This window comes from Diadema setosum, chromosome 12 (genome assembly GCF_964275005.1).
Source record: "Diadema setosum chromosome 12, eeDiaSeto1, whole genome shotgun sequence".
Taxonomy (NCBI): Eukaryota; Metazoa; Echinodermata; class Echinoidea; order Diadematoida; family Diadematidae; genus Diadema; species Diadema setosum.
In genome coordinates this window covers 37,174,272-37,194,750 of record NC_092696.1, presented here as the reverse complement: position 1 = coordinate 37,194,750, position 20,479 = coordinate 37,174,272, and the positions used below count along the sequence as shown (strand labels likewise).

Here is a 20,479-nt window from a genome sequence, read left to right as displayed (position 1 = left end):
AGTTTCTTAGTTACAATTTTTCTTGTTCATTTTGAACTTCAAAAAGACAAGAATTTTCCGATAAAGTACTTGATTTTTGAAAAAAAGGTGTGAACACATTTACACCATAGTAACACCAGTTGGTGTGGTCTCATATTGAAGCTGGACGGGTGTTATACCATTAACATTAACACCAGCAATACCAAATCAACACCATGCGGTGTCATTGTTGAATTAACACCAGCGCAGTTTTCTGTTAATGAGGTAACAACTATGCATTGACTTACTCTTGATTCAGATATCATTCATATAAGATTTTTTTTCACTTTTTGTTTGCAGAAACGTGGCATTTGAAATCTGAATATTTATAATTCAAATTTCACGTTTTATAGTCCATCCGTCATGTTGTCTGCAAATTAACTCTGTACACGTTCACACCATTGAATAGAATCCAAGTTGACGAATACAGAACAGTGTATAGTTTACTCAAACTGCTTCTTCAAAATCAATTGAACTCAATTCAGAGTTACATGACCGCTTGTACAATTCTTCCTACGACAGACAGCTCGCTAGTGGTTTTACTCATCACCACACTCCACTGTGTTCCTGTTTATATAGTCATGGATAGTAATGCATTTTGTCTGTTTCGGGATTTTTTCTTCACCGTGCTTGTTTTGGCTGAGGGTGTTCTGCCTTGTTTACAACTTGAATGTCGAGGTTTTCTGGAGCTTGGATTGCAGCCAGGCGATATGGCAGGGTCTCGGAATTCTTCCTATCGTCTCCTTGAATCGATTGCTCCCTTTTTCGGGAGTTTCATGACCGCGCGTGCGAAACGCTTGTTTTGCATGTGCTCTTTAAACATGCTCCTCATTAAATTTAAAGGGCTGCGAAAAAGTGAAAAAAAAAAAAACGTCTTCTGAGCGCAACATTTTCTTTTGGCCATGTCGTATTGCAATTGAAATTGAGGTCAGTGTTGATGGAGATTGTTGTCGAGTCTGCGGTGTATTGATGTATGTTTTTACACCGGTCGCCTCGTGATGGAGTAAGGCAACGAACATGATAGTATACATGCAGTCTGCAAATGTCATCCTTACTTGATTATGCAGTCACTGCTGTTTTTGTTGCGACTGGCCAACAGAGAAAATGTGTGACGTCTATAATCCAGAACGTGTCCCCTTGGATTTCCGATCCACCCTATTTAATCTTTGAATTGGATTTTCCCTCTTAAGAAGTGTCCTTAAAGTGGTGGTTTTCAGCCAGGAAGTGGCCTCCTTTTCCGGGGATAATCACTTAGAATTCAGCGTGAGTCGAGGTTACACCAGTAAGTGTATTTCTATTACATTATCCATAAGGACCACTTCCCCGGTTTCGTTCACATTGTCCGTACAAACAGCCCGTCTTGCCTCCTCGCCCTATTATCATTCAAGTCTGTGTCGCTCGAGCTAAGAGTCATCAAGGGCTCCTCGCGTCTGTCTGTCGCCGTAGTCCCACATACTCCAGGTCATGGGAGTTCACGAGACGGCGGGTGCAGACCTTGGGAATTATCCGGAGAGCATCATGTTCCTGTCAGCGAAACCCGTTCGACTGAACCTAGCTGCTAATTAATTAATGTATCTGTGGTATGAAGTACCCGGATGCGAACAACAGTATAATCGGCGTCCAATGAAAGAAGCACGGTGTGTGACGTCAGTCTTTGAGCTGTAGCCGAGAGCTCGGAGCGATGAAATCCAATGAAGCAGCCCTGGCGAATCGAATGACCCGCCGAAATTAATCGCTGTCTCATGAACAGGAACTTTCATCCAAAAAGAAAGATAGAGAGAGAGAAAAAAAATTGTCATCTCCCGAAGCGAATTAAGCCCAGACCAGCATGATTGCCCATGCAACTGGATCGACTTCTTTCGAGAACAATAGTCTCGGAAGCGACTGTGTGAGGACAGGGAGCAAACTAACCCGGATGAAAGTCGGTACACAGCGCCAGCAATGAGCGATGTGATTCACTTGTTATTTTCGGGATGCTCTTGAGGAAATGTATTAATGTATTCCGTCAAGGACAAGTAGGAGCTCAGGCACAACCATTCCTGCCAGTATCGCCCTCCTTCCTCGCCCTCCTCGAGTTGAAATCATGTATTTGCAATGATAGTCAAAAAGTATTGAATGACACACATATTAATCATACAACCGTAGGTAGATGGTCTCTACTAATGATAGCGCCCTCCGGAAAAACATCTATAAAGATTTTTAAAAGGTATATAGGGATGTTATGAAGAACACATCTTGCTTTAATGTCTGTCCGCCCTGCAATACCGTGCGAGTGCAAGTTAACTTAGCTTTGCAAATTAGCTTTGGATAGTATCACCAGTGAATAGCAAGTAGGTCAAAATCTGTGCCATGCAATATAGAATATAAAGTATAGTATAAGTATAAGTATACTGTAAGTATAAGTATAAGTATAAGTATTAGTATAAGTTTAAGTATAAATATAGGTATAAGTATAATATAATGAATGAATATTACATCAAACAGCGATCTTTTACATGTTGCTCAAGTGTCTCAAAACTTTGTCATATTTGTAGATTGATCAACGACCTGAAGTATTAAACTGCTTCTAATTTTGTGTTTTTCCATCATATAAAGACATCATTTTTTTTTTCATTTTTGTAATCAGCCTGCTTCTTTCTCTAAATTTCTTCCCATGTGTCTTCCTATATTATTCATTATTCCTTTCGCTAGTACAATGTATTATTAAGTCCCGCTATTATATCTTAAGCATCTGTGTCCGGTAAATCTTGCTCCCCACCCACTCCTCTTGCTCACTTTTCTTCGCTCTATTTGACTTTACCTCTCTCTCTCAGAATTCGATCCAATGTTCACTGTAACTTGTGGAGTGCATGACGGATCGTTAAGGATGCTCTGTCAGCCCGATGAGCCGGCTTGGTAGCCATGATACGAAACCTCTTGATTCCTTGGTATCGCTATGGATGTTCTTGTGAAAGTTATGAATAAATAAAGACATCCACCCTCCTTCCGGAGGAGGAGGGTCTCCATAGTAACCCCAAGGGATAACCTCGTCTTCATTCTGTCGCTCAGCATCTTGCGCATCGCTGAACTTCTAATCGTTGGAATCGCGTTTCCTCATTTTAATGTCCATCGATTTACGCTCCACAAGTTTTCCATCTTTAAATCCACTTCAGTACTTTTTTCATGAAGCATTTTGTAGGTATGTCATTTTAAAGTTCACCTGTTCGTAGTTTAACCTGGTGGCCGCAAAATGCCACTTGCAGGAATTTGACGTACTATTTTGGCTCAATGGGTCTGGCCTAAGAAATACCACGGACTCTAATTCTTGGGGTTCTCGGTTCAGAGCCGTTGATCCTGTTGGCCTTTTAATTTATTGCAATTCCAAACTCAAAGAAATTTATAATTTACTAATGTGATCTGCTTTACTATTGATCACAGACGTCTTTAAAAGATCAGCAGTTGTAACAAGGGTGTCTGACAATTAACAGATCTTGATTAATGGTGGTTGCTACACTAGTTAAGTGGAAGGTCTCTTCGGAACTAATTTACAATAGTGCAGCCGATGAACTGTGACCACATTGTTACATTGCATTATTGCATTTTTTTAATGTTTCTCCCTCTACCCATCCCAAGAGAATTGACAATGGTATGTGCCTTCCTTTTCGCAAAAATTCTGTTTTCCTTAGCAAAGCGGATGGCTTTGACTAGCAGAGGGTAATTTTGATACACTTAACTCGCATGCTCTTTTGTTTGAGCGTGTTTTTCTCACCACGGCGTCACTTGCTCCGGGTGATTTAGCAACGGGACTTCGCGAGCGATAATGAACGTGGTGATTGGGTGAATATGGGAAACACGTGTTTGATGGGAGGGATGACGGTGAAATAGTATATCAACGTCACCATGATGATGCAAATGATTCTTGACACATCTCATTCATCCGCTCTGCGAGGGACCTTTCAACCCCTGCAGGGCGGGTTAGCCGTAGTGCCATAGCTTTGACACGTGCGACATGCCACTCGTCAATGGCTAACGCCGTGGCAGGCGGTGTCTACAGGTCACATCGACTCGAGTACTCTAGGTCGGATTGAGTTTCCGGGCCGTGTTGATCTAAAGCGAAGCGGCTCAGGCTCGGGACTGGCAATCACAGAATCGTGTTTAGATTGGCGACCTCATCGTCATCTTCATTATAGCTTCCAATTCGTCAAACTTCTCTACAAACGTTGGCGGAACTCACACTCCTTCTTTGACAGCGATGTCGCCTATAAATTGTCTGGGGGAATGTTTACTTAATGTCGGCAATCGAATGAATCAAGGGGGGGGGGGGTTGCACTTTTGTGTGGAAGCTCAAAGTATTTCGGAGCAATTTTCACGGAGTTTTGTTTTTCTCTCTCGTTTTGACTCGTGACATCTCGTCGATTTCTTTGGAAGGATGTCTGTCGCTTGTATGTATACATATTATGTATTTTTGCATGTATGTATGCATAAGCATACATGTATACATTATGCTTGTGTCTTTGTGTAAAGAGGCATTGAAGTCACACACGCTCAAACGAACGTGAAACATTTTGTGAGTTCTTAGTTTGTTTTTTATTTTTCAACTATAGCGAGGTTTCATTAGGAACCGCCTCAGTTTTAAAGACATCTTTTCTTTGTTCATCCTCTCGCGTTAATCAAACACCTCAGAGACGCTGAAAATGCCATATTTACGCTGAAGCAACTTGTGAATTATCCGTTTCTGTCCGCGTTTAATTTTGGGCTGTGTGTGTATGTGTATGCATTTGTGTGAATGTGTGAATGTGTGAGAAGGAGGGTGTCTGTAGTAGTGCACCATAACACTGAACAGTAATGTGAGCCCCAGACACTCGAACGGACGTGCCAATCAATAGTAGACTGGTGACCATTTTTTCTCAGACAATACAGAGATAGCGGAGTGCAATGATGGGGTGCATAGTTGCAGAGAGAACGAGGTATGCACTCAGACAAGAAGATCATATCGATGCTCGTGCATGAACGGCTATTCAAGGATAGGCACCAATTGTACAGGTGAGTGGATTTGGCAAAGACCTGCTCTGCCAATATGGTCACGTGACCGGAAGTGACATCGTTCGTAATGTGTCTTCGGCCTTGGTTACTCGCACGCATACTTCTGTCCAATGGATTTACTTTGTTTGCCTGTGTTTATTATTATTACTACCATTATTATTATTAACATTATTATTGTTCTCATAATTAAGTTATGTCTGTTGACAGGGAACTTTAAATACAGGACATCCTCGTTGGCTGGTAACCATCTATATGAAAGTTTTTTGATGTAACCATGGTAACATTTCACCAAAATTTAGAGAAATCAACCAAACCGCAGAATAATTGTTTCACCATCAGTTTATGATTTTTATTTATTTATTTATCTTTTTAAGAGCAACGTGAGCTGAGCAACGAGCTGCTATTTTGACACTGCGGACACGGCGCGAAGCGATTGCGCGCAGCGCATAGTGACCAATCAGACTGGCTTGAAAATAATGAAACGCGCAGTTTGCAAAGAGTTAGATGTGCCTTTGGTAAGACGCGCTGGATGTTCAAATTGTTTGTGAGCCATAATGAATATTCAATGTTCTCAAAGATCTTTGATCTATCTGTGAATGTTCACTATAATATTCGTCAAAGATTAAAAACGATTAGCATGCTCCCTTGTGTCGTATTCATCTCTGATTCAAAGTTGTTAAATGGGAATGAAACCCATCCCGACATTATATGTGGATAAAGTAAATGCGGCAATATCAGATAGAACACACCATGAAAGTTTGAGGAAAGTGACACAATCTGTTCAAAATTATGAATCTTTAAAGTTTTGGTGCCACCATGCATTGCTGGATGAGATGACATCAACATTTCGTGATGTCCGCAATAACAGCAATGTAAATAAATTATTAAGAAAATTCCACAACTGTGGTAGAAATAAGAAAGTATAATAAATCTCTTTGAATGTTCTTTGAATCGTTGTCCATTAATGACGTCACGGATTGTTGTTGTCTTTTCACCCAGCATCGGCGGCATTGAAACTTTCAAGACTGTTAACTTTTGAGTGGATTATCCGATTTTCTTCAAACTTCGCTAAAGTGTCGTACTTATTAATTGCTGCGTTCACTTAATCCACATAATTTACTTACATTTGGGTTTCATTCTCCTTCAAAGTGGCCCAGGCCAAAAGTTAACTTTCATTCTGTTTATTACTGTTTAAAAATCTGATTTTATTATGTAGTGGATGAGAAGGCGCTCATGTATTATCAGTTTTATGCGTGTTAAGAATTAACTTATTGATTAATCTGAAAATGAGCATCTATCATTATGATGATAAAGGACTAAGAGGACTAGGGCTGATGAAAAAAAAAATCACCCAGCCTGTGTATTGTTATTGTGCTTATCCTCACCATCGATGTTATTTTCACTGTATGCTCGTCATCACAGAATCGATTTTGACTTTTACTATTTGATACTCAGTATTTATCTTTCATTTGAAGAAATGCGAACAATTTGCCGACGCATGTTTAAGGTTTTTTTAATGCATTTTTTTGTATTTATCATCTTTTATGGATGGAGCCACACTTTTCACGAAAATTCTTCTCTCAAACTTTTGATCAGATGTGGACGAGTGCCAAATCAAAAATGGAGGATGCGTTCACAGATGTGTGAACACGCCGGGGAGCTATCAGTGTACTTGTTATGAAGGATTCGTGTTAGATCGAGAAGGACAAGACTGTATAGGTAAGAACAGTCCTTATGATTGGCCAAACGCTACTGGTATTGTTGCGGCATATTTTTTTTTTTTATTCACTGAGCTCAAAACTTAAAGCATTTAATTGGCTCAATCTTCCTACGATCAATCGCATCTGAACAAAAAACAAACAAACAAACAAAAAACATTGAACAGGCAGAGCATCATCCTCCCATAATTTATGATGGAGGATTTGTTTCCTCTCAGCAGAATTTTTTTTTTTTCGTTTTGTAGATTTGAAAAAAAAATATCATTGCTACCATTCTCCTCAACTGTGTTTTAGATTAATGTAAGAAAGTTATGGAGGTATAGTGTTCAGTATTTGGTATTCCTGAGAACAATGTCGTTTTGACTTTTGGAGTAATCTTTCACCAGGGTCATTCAGTCTTCAATAACTTTATTAAAAAAAAAAGCTGCAGTCTGTTTGATTAAGGAAAACTCTATCCTATTTTTTTTTCCTCTCTAAAAAAAATTCTTCAAACCTTTTTTTTTTTTTGTGTGTGTGTGGTGAAAAGAGTGATACGTTTTTGTGTGCCCTTCTTGGCAGGTAAGTTCTGTGTGCATGTGCCCAAATATTTGGGAAAATAAGATTAGTGAACCTTGTATATTCAAGTCAAATTTTTGATTGAAAAGCGAATCGAGTGCTGCTCCCCATGGTGATCACAGTGAGGTGCCAACTCATCTTAATCTCTAAACTTTAACAATATTTTTTTTAACTTTCTTTGTTTTTCCAGTTCCCTCCTAAAAAATGACAGATTTACTTTTCTGATTTTTCTGTTTTTATTCAAGGCAACATAAACTCAGGATGGAATTTCCCTCATAAGCTATTCATAATGACGAAATTCTATTACGACACAGAAGCTTTAGCCTTCATTAATTTCGAGAAAAAGAATAAGAGTGTGAAAAAAGAAGAAGTTCGAGAACTTTTCGCCATATAGTTCTTAACGTATAGACATGACATAACCATTCATTGCCAGATCACAACACTCGACCAACCAACCTTTTCCCTATTTCATTATCTACATTTCCTCGGTTTTGTGTTCCGTCTGTTTTCCTAATACACATTATGTAGTACATATTATGTACATTATCATCTTTATTGAAGTTAATTAAACAGCAACAAAGCAAAACAGTAAATGACGTAACATCACAATATAGAACTGATAATGTCGTTTCAACAATGCATTCCCAGGACAAGATTTGAAAATGAAGCATGCTGGTCAGATAAGAATTAGACATAATAATAGAATAGACAATTATGAAGGCCGAATGAAGGTATAGGACTACTATTTACCTAAGATTGCAACTTACGGAGTTGCTATCTAATTCAAGTTCGTCGTAAGACACAATTTCATTCGAGACTTTTGCAGTTATTATAAATAATTATTTTGCTTGCACACATTTCAAAAATCCGTAAATCATTCCAAAATCTTCATAATATTCATATCTTCAATATAATATGTAATAAGCCTCCGCTTTGGACTATCTTAACATATAACAATGTCGGAATTTCGGAGCTTGGGTATTTGTTCCAAGTTCATCGTGTCTCTGCTGGCAACCAGGCATATCCTGGTGGTGTCGCTGCCCGGAAAGCTGTCGATGGCAGACTCGAATCCCAAATGGTCCCTTTTTTCTGACATATTTGTTAAAATGTAAGTCAGCAGTTGAAATCTTACAAAATACATTCGTACAAATCGACGGGGACAATTAATAAACACTCTCTCAAAGTGCATTTTAGATGTAGTTTAAACGTTTGAAGTTTCTTTCTGATTTTTTTTTTCTTCGGATTAAATGAATATAAACCAGTTCCTTCTAATCTTTCTCATGTGTAAGAAATGAAGCGAAATGATGCCAATTCAATGATAGAAAATGTATTTTCTTCATCATACAGTATTTGCTAAGACCGAGATGAAAAAAAAAAATCTTTTATATTTCAGATAAGGACGAATGTGCAACAAACGAACACACCTGTGAATACCAGTGCGTCAATACGATTGGGAGTTACGAATGTGTTTGTCAGCCATCCAGATATCTCAATGTCGACGGGAGGACATGTTCAAGTAAGTCTCTGTATTTCATCCAAAAACATATTAATACTATTACCGACTGCTAAATACCGAATTGCAAAGTTCATCAAATCCTATTTATTAGCTATAAGTCCATTATAAAAGAACGGTTTAACTTTTTATCTTTTGATTTCAATTTTGCATTTTTGAATAGCGAATACTGTGTGTTGTTTAATAAATACCAATGAGATCATGAAATTCAATTAATTCATTCTAGAATATTTGTTTATTCATGAACAATTCAAAAGATTACATTCTCTTACAATATATCCTAGAACATGCGCGTATGACATACTTCTACTTCAGGCTGTTTATATTATGCGGTAATTCGTAACTTGAAAAAAACAAACAAACAAACAAACAAACTGTGATTCAAGCAGTTTTATTTCCGTTTTTGACAACAACAATTAAAGTCATGTATCATTTCTTTTTTGAAAAACAGGAATGCATTTGCTTGAAACCCAAACAATGTAAAGAAGAAATCGAATTAGACAATAATTGTTAGATTTGCGTATCTGTGTATTTGTGCACATTTTTGCGTATTTGTGTATTAACAAATAAATTTAACGTTGAAAGAAATAAACTAAGAAGGGCAATCGTGAGAGAATCGAACAAGATTTGAATAGTAGGAAACGATAACGTTATTTACCAAAACAAGTGATGTATATTCTGTAGATTATAAACGATGTCAAAAAGGCATTATTTTATTGTGTATGTGTGTGTGTGTGTGTGAGTATGTGTAATGTGATTCAGAACGTTGTTTTGTGAAGAAAATGAATACGCAGTTGGGGTAAAAAACAACAACAGCGTTGTTTGCCCAACTCAGAACTGAAATATCAACTGCACGGTAATTTCCTCTCGCAGGTAAGCCCGGCTGTAGCAACCCGAACCTGGACTGTGCACACTTCTGCGTGGACATAGATAATAACCAGTCCATATGTCAGTGCAGACTTGACTACATACTGTCCGGGACCAGAAGCTGCATTCGTAAGTATCCCACCTTTTCGTCCCCTCCCCCCCCCCCCCCCCCTCCACTGACCATCGGGGACTCATCTGATCCCAAACATAGGGGGAAAATGATGAGCTCCGATGAAATCTGATCTGACAAACTCCAGAGTTTCGCACCAAGGCTCACCAAGGGAGATACTAATGCCTGAAGAGCCCAAGGACCAGGATTCAATATAACCTGTCGGATGACAGTTTAATCATCGAATAGACTTCTTGATATCTCCAGGTTTAGAATATCTGATTAAAGATATTTCTTGTCTATTCTTATCATCAATTACCTCTACGCATTTCGAAAATAACATATGCGTTTCTAATGTAAGTTATAGCTCTAGCAAATTCCAAAGCTGCAGTGAAAGATATGGATTTCTCTCTGTGAGTGTCTGTGAGTGAGTCTATGTGTTTATGTTGATTGTTTGTAGACTCACCTATTCTTCAGCATTTTCCTACGAAATACTTGGTTAACTAAAACTTTGGGCGAGAGTAAATACAATGCGTATGCGCAAGTGGTTTACGCATGCGTACAGCGATTTATGAAGAAACTTCTTTCTTAGTGCACATGGAGGACTGGTGGAATATCGACTGTATGTGTGTCACTTTCTCTTCTGTCTCGATAGCAACCTGTGCCATAGGGAATGGAGGATGCCAACATATATGCCGAGACATACCAATGGGACCACTGTGTAGCTGCCACGAGAAATATCATCTCCACACGGACGGGAGAACGTGTGTAGGTAGGCTTTGGACGTCTCCACACAATCTAGCTCAAATCAGTTCGAGTGGCTACTTTGGCCTCGAATTAGAACCCTCGGGAGCCAATTCACTTCGACAGAATATAGTTTAAATTTCTATATAAACATCAATTCGATCACTTTCATCACTTTAAATTTTCTTATTTATGTATAAGGATTATTCGTAAATATCGCTTGATTTCAAAATGCTATTTAATGATGAACTTCTAATTTTGAATTAATACAATTTTCAATTCAATTCAATCAACTGGAGTCAATGGTAGCTCCTTTATGCAGCTTTGCTTTATCGGAATGTTGCTCATTAGAATTGTCATCCTGCAAGATATGAGAGGCACCTTAATGCTTTTAGTGTTGTTCAAGAGATATATGTGTACATACATATCAGCTTGCAACAAAAGTGATTTTAATCAATATTCGGTCGTTGCTACCACTTTACTCAACTACTTCTTTCTCCATATCCTTAATGAGTGTGTTGAAAATACCTATTTCTTCATGCTAACAAGAGGTTTTTATGTGCATTAGCTTATTTACACATAATGAGAAAGGGACCAAATGATTTGTGTAAACTATTTTAGAAATGTACGATCATTGTTACCTTAGCGACATTTTGATTTCATACTAACACTTGCCTGTATCTTTATCTACGTGCCTTCCTAGTCACCATGATGTGAGAACTTTGCTAAATGGAGACCTCTGATTGACATAATCAATAATTATGATTGTAGTCCCAAGCATAGCAATTTGTGTACAATCAGTACGACGTCGTTAACGTATATAGGTTACCCCCATTCATTTTAAACTGTTTTCATTCACACGCAGAGAAAAAAACCACACTTTGTCACAAACGAAAACGCCCATCATATATGCCTGGGCATCGTGCAGGACTGAAGAAAAAATATAAAGTAACCAAAAAAAAATCACAACAGAAAAGTTATGAGATCAATTTTAAGGAAAATTTAACATTGTATGCAGCGAGTATGACGGCCAAATTTGAATTGTAAATTTGTCACAAATGACTGTAAAATCGAATAGACATTGTACGAAAATGAACGACAAAAGAAGAAATTGAAAACTAGGATTGGCGTATTCCAAATTTCTCAGGAAGGAATTAAATTAAAAATTTTTTAAATTGATGAAAAAATGAATGGGAAATCCTTCACTAATTCCGGATCCCACAAAAAAATAATTTCATTGTCTCCATTCAACAGATCGCTTGAAAACTGTTTATCACTTGGCTTTTTTTTGGGGGGGGGGGGTGGGAAAGGGAAGGGGAACATTTAAAAGCAAAAGACCATTCGTAGGTAGAATACTGAGTGATTCTAAAATACTTTATTTTTATCAAAATGTCAAAACATAAATTACTTTGCAAATGTTGTAGTTCCTAAATCTCATTCTACAGCAAGGCGAGTAGATAAATTAGCTAAATTCACCCAGCAACCCTCAAATCACCTGTCTGGTCTTTTAAAGTTTGCATGATCAGATTTTGCTGTTAACATATCACAACTTTCTAAATTTCAAGAATAATTCTCACAAAGCATCTCAGCTGTCCATTGCATGTGCTGTTATTCATCTCGTTAGTCATCAAGTGTTTCAATTAGAGTGCCCCCTCCCCATTTTTTGAATCATTTTTGTTTGGTGACCCACGCTGTAAATACAGAATCCGTTACCGAACTTTGCCAGTCAAAACATATCATCTTCTTTAAAGCGGCATTGTTGTTGGAATTAGAGAGGGTGGGGTGGGAGAGAAGGAAATATTTGATACATTTTAGTTTTATCACTTTCTAGAACCCTTTTGATATGTTCAACGGTCTAGTATTCCTAAAATTGCTCCTCTATAAAACGTAAGCCTTTATCAAGGATTCTACTCTACACGCTGGTTAAGTAAACGATTACATACCTATTGTATTATTATTTATGTGTACACATAATGTATATATATATATATATATATATATATATATATATATAATAAATTCTAGAAATATACATAAAAGGCCCTTCGTTATATATATCTATAGCTTCCTTGCACAAATTTCTCGAGATGTAATGACTATTGTTACCATTTATCTCGAACAAGCCCAAACTTCATCATTGCAATGTTGTAATGAAACTACACATAAAGAGATCTTACTACATTCAAATAGTTTTGTCCAACCATCTTCTAATTAATTTTATTCGGACATTTCTACTGCATTGCCTTGCCCCCTGCATGTCGTAAGAACGTTTTAAACAACTTATTCGGGGCAAGGGTATTCTTTCTTTCTCTGGCATTTGGTCGATAAAGTATCAGAATCAGAAGTTATCAATTAATTTTCTTTACTTCCGTATGCGAGACAGAATTTTGTGAAAGTTAAAAAGCACCTAAGCTCATAAGCTACCCAAACCTCAACTGCGAAAAGCATTAAGATGAAGAAAAAAAAAAGGATTTCATATCTTTCAGCGCAAGGAATATTGATGTTAATCCATAGCAAAAGGAGATGACGAAACATTGTGCTTTTGGACAATGTATGATAATCACATTCAGAACTGCCTTTAGTGTGGCAAGGCACATTTGATTTGGTGCATCAATGAAGACGGGCGAAAAATATGAATATTCATGCTTCTGTCTAAATCATCCTCACTTTAGTCACGTGACCGAACTTTGAGTGATCTATCTGTAGTTATACCATTGTTATTTTTCTAATATAAAGTATAGACATTATTTTTCATTTTCTAGTTTTTTTTTAATGTTTTCCAAAGTATGTGCATCATCCTGATCATATGTGTTTGCGGTCCACTCCTTCCATGTCATTACTTCGTTCACTTCCGTTCCAACTGTTCCTTTCTTTTATCAAGATTCCACCTTCTGTTGTTCCTTTTCTCCTGTTTAACTCATGCAAAGTACATTTAAGAGTTGGCAAACACTCAAACCTCAAAATGCCGTCACGATCATATAGATGTTTACCGCCACTTTTTCCGTGTCTTTCTCAATTGAACGCTATCGCATGGAGAGGCGTACGACGACCCGGACGACTATTCCTCCACTTCAGGTACATACCACGTGATTTGGCACATACCACGTGACTTAGCACATGACCTTTCACGTGACTTCTCTCACACGGAAGTCGAGTGGAAACGGTCAATATGCAGGGTGCTGGGTAACCTCAAAGACAAACGTGTGACAATTTGCATAAAAAAGTTCGGCTTCCATGTATGATGCTGGGAATTCTATCAAATTACTCAAACCATTCTCTATAAAATTGCAAAACTTCAACCAATCTCGAAACAACCATCTATAACACGTCAATTTATTCATGAAAAGTTCCATTCAAAATTTGAATTATTTCTTTACTGTCCACAAGCTTAGGGCATGGTGATCCAAGGCCTTTTTGGCCGTATTATTAAATGTTGCCCCTGACGTTTTTCGTTGACTTTAATGTGCAAATGACGTGATAAAAAACAATCGATCTTCCTACAGCGCTAGACCCAGACGAGGCGGAGAATTCCCAAAGACAGCCCCAGGTTGGGCCAGCTTTGTATGGGATAGGTACGGAATAGAATTACGTTATGATAAAGATTTGGCAGAAACATGTGTTTCTCAGTGTGACATGTTGTTTCCACTCCCTAAAGGATTTTGATATTCCCATTATAAAAAAAAAATGAGATCTCATTATTGTTGTCACAATACAAGTTGTTTAAAAAAGATGTGATTGATAATAATGTAAATGATACGAATTTCAATAATAACTGCATGTAAGTATTAAAGTCATTATCAACTATTATGATGTTTTTATAATCATCGTATTCGGTAGTGTATGGTGCTCTTTCGGGGTGTTTTTTTTTTCTCTGATGCAAATTCATGAGTTTTATGCCGAAATCTATGTCATTAAGGAAATAATGTATAAATAAAAAGATATTACGCACTAGGAGAAAATTTCAAACAGTATGCTACAAACTAAAACGAATATCATGTGCATGTTATTCTTTCACAGTACATAACCCCAAAACGGTTGTTAGATCATTGTCAGTTACACTTAAATTTACAGCATGCCTGATCATTTTATTAGGATGATATGCAATGTTTCGAATATTGTCAGCGTTTTCGAAACCTATACCATGGTCCCCTGCCTGTTGCATATATCATAGTTAATAATCATTAAATTACAAATATGGTGTTATCTTGCCTGTTTTAAGCAGCCGATCTTGAAAAAGATTTACTAACAATGAAAAAGAAGTTTTTGTAGTTGATCATTATTATCTGACCTTTGCATATGGGAAATTATCTCCTTCGCGTGTCATTTTCATCATCCTATCATACTCATTGGTCTTTTCAAAGTAACATAGATGAGTTTTAACAACATTTCTACTAATATCAACTATACCTGTAATACCCGTGGAATATCATAACGCCACATGGCTGCTTTTAGACATGCAAAATAATAATGCGGAATGCATGACTCACCGCCATGCCCAGTCTATAAAGTGCCATATACCCACAAATATTTTCGATTTGAATCCCTGCAAAGATGTTGCAATATAGAGGAAATGTACCCCTTTAATGATTTATTTGAGCTATTTCATCTTCTCGTTTGATACCGAGGAAATTGCTACATGAACTTTGATTAGGATTGACATACTGTCATACGCGAAATTATCTTGATTGTAACTAAAATCTATATTCACTCGAAACAAGTTTTAACTATTTTTATCTTATATCCTTGTTGTTGTTATATTCTCTCATACCCAAATAAAGGCATTACAAAAGTCTCAAGTGGGAACCCTTTCTGAACAGAGTTTGTGTGGAAAAAAAGATCTGCACTGAATGCTTTGTAAATTAATTTATATTGCCGATAATAATGAGTTGTATCAAATATGGCCATATTATATTGTTATTATGATGATAATAATGGTGTTGACAATGTTCATGATATTTTTGAACCAATCAAGATTTCAGTATGTACTGTTATCATGATCGCTATTGTTATCATAAGTGTCAACCGTTATAGGATGAGATCAAGTATGATCAAATTCTGTGTTAACTAAGTATATGACTTGTGATTATTGATCTTGACGTCACAATGTGTTCTCCTTCCCTACCATCTAATTCGCAGAGACGTGTGGCCTGAACAATGGAGGGTGTGACCGTGTCTGTGAGGACACGCCCACTGGGGTCCAGTGCAGTTGCCCAGAGGGATTCGAACTCATGCCAGACGGAAGAACGTGTAACGGTATTCGCCCTCTCACACCCCTCTCCCACTCATTCAATGTTCCTCTTTTAGAACTTATCATTCTTACCTCCTCCTCCTCCTCTCTTTTCTTCTTCTTCTTCTTCTTCTTCTTCTTCTTCTTCTCCTTCTCCTCCTTCATTCTTCTCTCCTTGTCCTAACTTTCTATTCTCTTTCTTTATTCTGCTCTATTTACTCCTTACCCTTAACCATGTCAATTTTCTGCTTTACCTAAAGCACCTTTACCCCTTTTTCCTTCAAGTCCGGATTTATCTTTCCTTCCTTTCAATTTGTTCTTTCTTCACCTCATCTCCCTCTGAATACTCTGTTTTGGTGACTTCCTGCCTTCTCTTATATAATACATCATATCAGTAGTTCTGCTTTCTGTCCTCCCTTCTTCACGTCGTAAATTTTATGTCTCTAAAAATGAGACACCATGAGGAACACAGATAACAAAGACAGGCTGTCGCTATAATAGGAATCAAACGTGCACGTATAATCATGCTAAATGTACAAAACTCAACATATTTAGTTTGCACTCAAATTCAGTGCAACGTACTGTAAACTTCATGCACACTGGTCTTATGCAACAACAAAAAGTCTGTTTCTTCATGATAATACTCTTAGACTTATGATAAACTTTACGTTTTATGTGAAATAATCATTATGTGGAAGAGTATCTGCATTGATTTTGATCTAAATATGCTGAGAGAGTTGTATCGTTAGGATAAGGTAAACAAATGATGACGAATTCTGCTGATAATTCGACAGATAACGGCTGCGCCCATTGCTTTTAATCATGTTTCAAGACGCTACTTTGTCCTCCTGAAACACAGATATCGATGAGTGCGTCAGTGAGAACGGGGGATGTGACAACACGTGTACAAATAGACTGGGCGGATACGAGTGCAGCTGTCCCAAGGGCTACAAACTGATGGCAGATGGAAGGGGCTGTGTCGGTAAGGAGGGTTTTTATTAGTATGGGAGTGGTTTGTATATAGGTGCAGGCAGGGTTTTGTCGATGGGGTCATCCCACAACACCGACACCCACAAGTCATACAGCCCACGAGTTCGACATTGAAAACAGGTCCATGAGTCATACAGCTCACGAGTCATACAGCCCATGAGTTCGACACTATGCAAATAAAGCCCATGAGTTCGACACTAGGTAAAAACAGCCCACGAGTTCGACAGGTACAACACGGGGTTTTTAGCTCACCTGAGCCAAAGGCTCAAGTGAGCTATTGCGATCGCCCTTCGTCCGGCGTCCGTCGTGCGTCGTGCGCAAACTTTTTACATTTTCATCTTCTTCTTGAAAACCCCAAGACCGATTTTCATCAAACTTGGCAGGTAGCATCCCTACGGGGTTAGGAAGTCAATTTTTTAAAATGGGCACCATGCCCCCACCCAGGGGGCCCCCAAGGGGGCCCAAACCCCCCAAAATTAAGGAATCTGTAAAAATCTTCTATTCTAGAACCAGAAGTGATAGAGCTAAGTTAATACTATGAGTTAGTACATTGATGACTGTAGTTTCAAGTTTGTTCATGGCAGAATCAGGGGTGCCCCCCTTGGGACCCAGAGGAGGGGGGTGGAGAGGGATCCTAATGGGGCCTAAATTGTACATTTTCATCTTCTTCTTGAGAACCCCTTGACTCATTTTCACCAAACTTGGCAGGTAGCATCCCTAGGGGGTTAGGATCTCAATTTGTTAAAATGGGCACCATGCCCCACCCAGGGGGCCCTCAGGGGGCCCAAACCCCCCAAAATGAAGGAATCTTTAAAAATCTTCTCTAGAATCAGAAGTTATAGAGCTAAGATAATACTATGAGTGAGTACATTCATGACTGTAGTTTCAAGTTTGTTCATAGCAGATCCAGGGGTGCCCCTCTTGGGGGCGGGGGGGGGGGGGGAGGTCCAAATGGGGGCCTGAATTGTACATTTTCATCTTCTTCCTGAAAACCTCATGATGGATTTTCGTCAAACTTGGCAGGTAGCATCCCTAGGGGGTCAGGATCTCAATTTATCAAAATGGGCACCATGCCACACCCAGAGGGCCCCAGGGGGCCCCAATCCCCCCAAATTAAGGAATCTTAAAAAAATTTGGGCCCTTATTGTACATTTTCATCTTCTACTTGAGAATGCCTGGTCACATTTTAGTAGAGCTGTGAATAATTTAGATTAGTGACTGCGTGAAAGGTGAACTTGCGATACTCAGGTGAGCGCTAGACCCGCGGGTCTCTTGTTAATGTGTCGGTCTCGTGGGCCTTGTTAGCTTAGTGTCGAACTCATGGGCTGTATGACTCGTGAGCTGTATAACTCATGGGCTGTATGACTCGTGAGCTCTATGACTCGTGGGCTGTATGACTCGTTGGTGTCGGTCTCGTGATGTGCACCCTTGTCGATAAGGGCAGGATCCAGAAACATCATCGGCATGGATGGGGTTTGTTGGCATGAACGGGGTGTGTCGCTACAGGTGGGGTTAATTCATTTGAATGGGACTTGTCTGTATGTGAGAGGGGCGTTTTGTTTATATGCGGGCTTCTTGGTGTAGGTAATGGTTGTGATTGTCTCCAAGGGCGGGGTCTCGTTGCTATTAACATGGTTTATTTCGTATAGGCGTTGACTTATTGGTGGAGATAAGCCTTCCTACAGGAACAAAACCAGTAACAAAACCGGATAGCCCGTATTGGGCATAATATTACTGATTGCACAGAACTCTGGGTGTGATTAATATCGGATTGTTTGTACTTGTGATCCTGTCAATCGCTTTTTATAATGACTAATGCAAGTATAGGTTTAACATTAATCTTATGTATAAAAAAGAAAATCACGCAATTTTCATGGGAACTATCAGTATTAGGCTTCTTTCGTTACAATGTCATAATTATTGTAACATCTAGCTTATACCTCAGTGAATCCCAGTGGTATGGCTGATACAGTTGTTACTACCTGTAGCATCGCATTATGTTATCAGATAGAAAGACGGAAGAACATTATCCAGTTTTACTGGTGACGTAAAACATAGGTAGTAATGGGCATAGTGGATAAGACTCTTACCTTTCAATCGGATGTGCTGAGTTCGAACTTGATCCAGAGACAAGATGCTTTACCCCACAACGTCCCTCTCGGCACTTTTGTGTAAAAAATGGATATCTGGCAATGCTAGGGTAATGACAATGGTACGGCCCTCTGGTAGAGCAGTAATGGTCGATGGTAGAGGCCACCGTGGATAAACAAGACCATAAGTGTGATATGAATCGTAAAAATATAACATGACACGTCCATATCCAATCACAGGTACTGTTGACATTAGTGGCTGATGATAGTTCACGAAGAGAAATAGAAGTATTTCACCCCCCCCCCCCCTCCTCCGAACTGACGTCGAAATATACTTGTACATTCATTATTTGACATAATGTTTGATTGATGGTTTGTTTGTTTGTTTGTTTGTTTGTTTGTTTGTATGTTTCATCATAGATGTCAATGAGTGTGCAATGAACGATACGTGTGATCACACGTGTATCAACCTTCAGGGTAGTTTCCAGTGTATATGTGATGACGGCTACCAGGCGTTCGGCATAACACATTGTGGAGGTAAGTTCCGCCACTTCTTTGGCCCAGATTCTTTGGCAGCATTGACGACGTGACTGCCATAATGATACAGAAAAATAATGTTATCCCTTTTACTCGAGGTTTGCCACTCTAGTGCTATCCTTTTGTTAAGGCCTTGTCAAGGCAGAAAAAAAAAATGTCAAGGCCCTCTCGTTGATGGGGCAAAAAAAAAAAAAAAAAATGGGGAAAGCGAACCATAGGCAATTGCATCAGCGCTCAAGGGCCCTTAAACATGTGATGTTCGTTATTCAGAACATTCGTTAATCCGAAAATGACGTAAGGTCCATTATTCCGAAAGAAAGTGATACCAAAACACACAAATTCCTTTTACATGTAGACGTTCGATAATTAGAAAATGAGATATAGCTTTTGTCATCAAGTCGACCATTTGTGGCGTTATTCTGAAGGTTCGTTATTCCGAAGGTTCGTTTATCGAAAAATGAAACAAGGTTCATTGATCCGAACATAATACAAGGTGCGTACCATTGACTAACGAACCTTCAATTGCGAAACTTATATCTTTCCTTTTCGGATGAACGAACCTTTTGAAAAACGACCCTTGTTTCCTTGTTGATGCTTCGCCCAATGGAGCTGCTAGCTTTGTCCTTTGGTAGTTTAGGTAGCAGCCAATCAGCGACCGCATTGCCCACCACGCCGTCGCATCTAATGAATACGCATAAGTATGCATGTTGGCGGCTCGCTCACCGTAGCTGCCTGCATTGCCAGCGCAGCGTTGACACGTCCACATTAGCATACCAACTGAGATCTGACTCATGAATATATGAATAATTCATATTCGCCTTCGTCGGGAGGCGGTATGCTCAGAATTTGAAAACAAAAAAGTGCTGGGCACGACAGTATTGATAATGTTTTTTGAAAAACTGGCTTCGCTATATTTCTCTTCGTTTCACTTGCAGTCACTACAGCAAGAGGATCATAAATATTATGACGGAGACCGCTTCTTCCTCGGCATCTCTGTAGTTGTGGAAGATTTTGTTAGTTGTTTTTGTATTTCTCTTTCTCCTCTTGACCTTGGTTTCAGAATAGACTTGGACTTAATGTCCTGCTTGA

The 20,479-nt window shown here is 38.7% G+C and overlaps 1 protein-coding gene across 1 annotated transcript in view; it reads left to right on the top strand.

Annotated features, from left to right (window-relative positions):
* LOC140235926 (signal peptide, CUB and EGF-like domain-containing protein 2) overlaps positions 1 to 20,479 on the top strand; it is an 81,186-nt gene that overhangs the window by 46,113 nt on the left and 14,594 nt on the right. Inside the window, 9 exon segments of the mRNA XM_072315918.1 lie at positions 4,924 to 5,040; positions 6,637 to 6,759; positions 8,707 to 8,829; positions 9,700 to 9,822; positions 10,458 to 10,574; positions 13,583 to 13,625; positions 15,669 to 15,799; positions 16,633 to 16,755; positions 19,274 to 19,390. Coding sequence (XP_072172019.1) covers positions 4,924 to 5,040; positions 6,637 to 6,759; positions 8,707 to 8,829; positions 9,700 to 9,822; positions 10,458 to 10,574; positions 13,583 to 13,625; positions 15,669 to 15,799; positions 16,633 to 16,755; positions 19,274 to 19,390 — 1,017 coding nt within the window.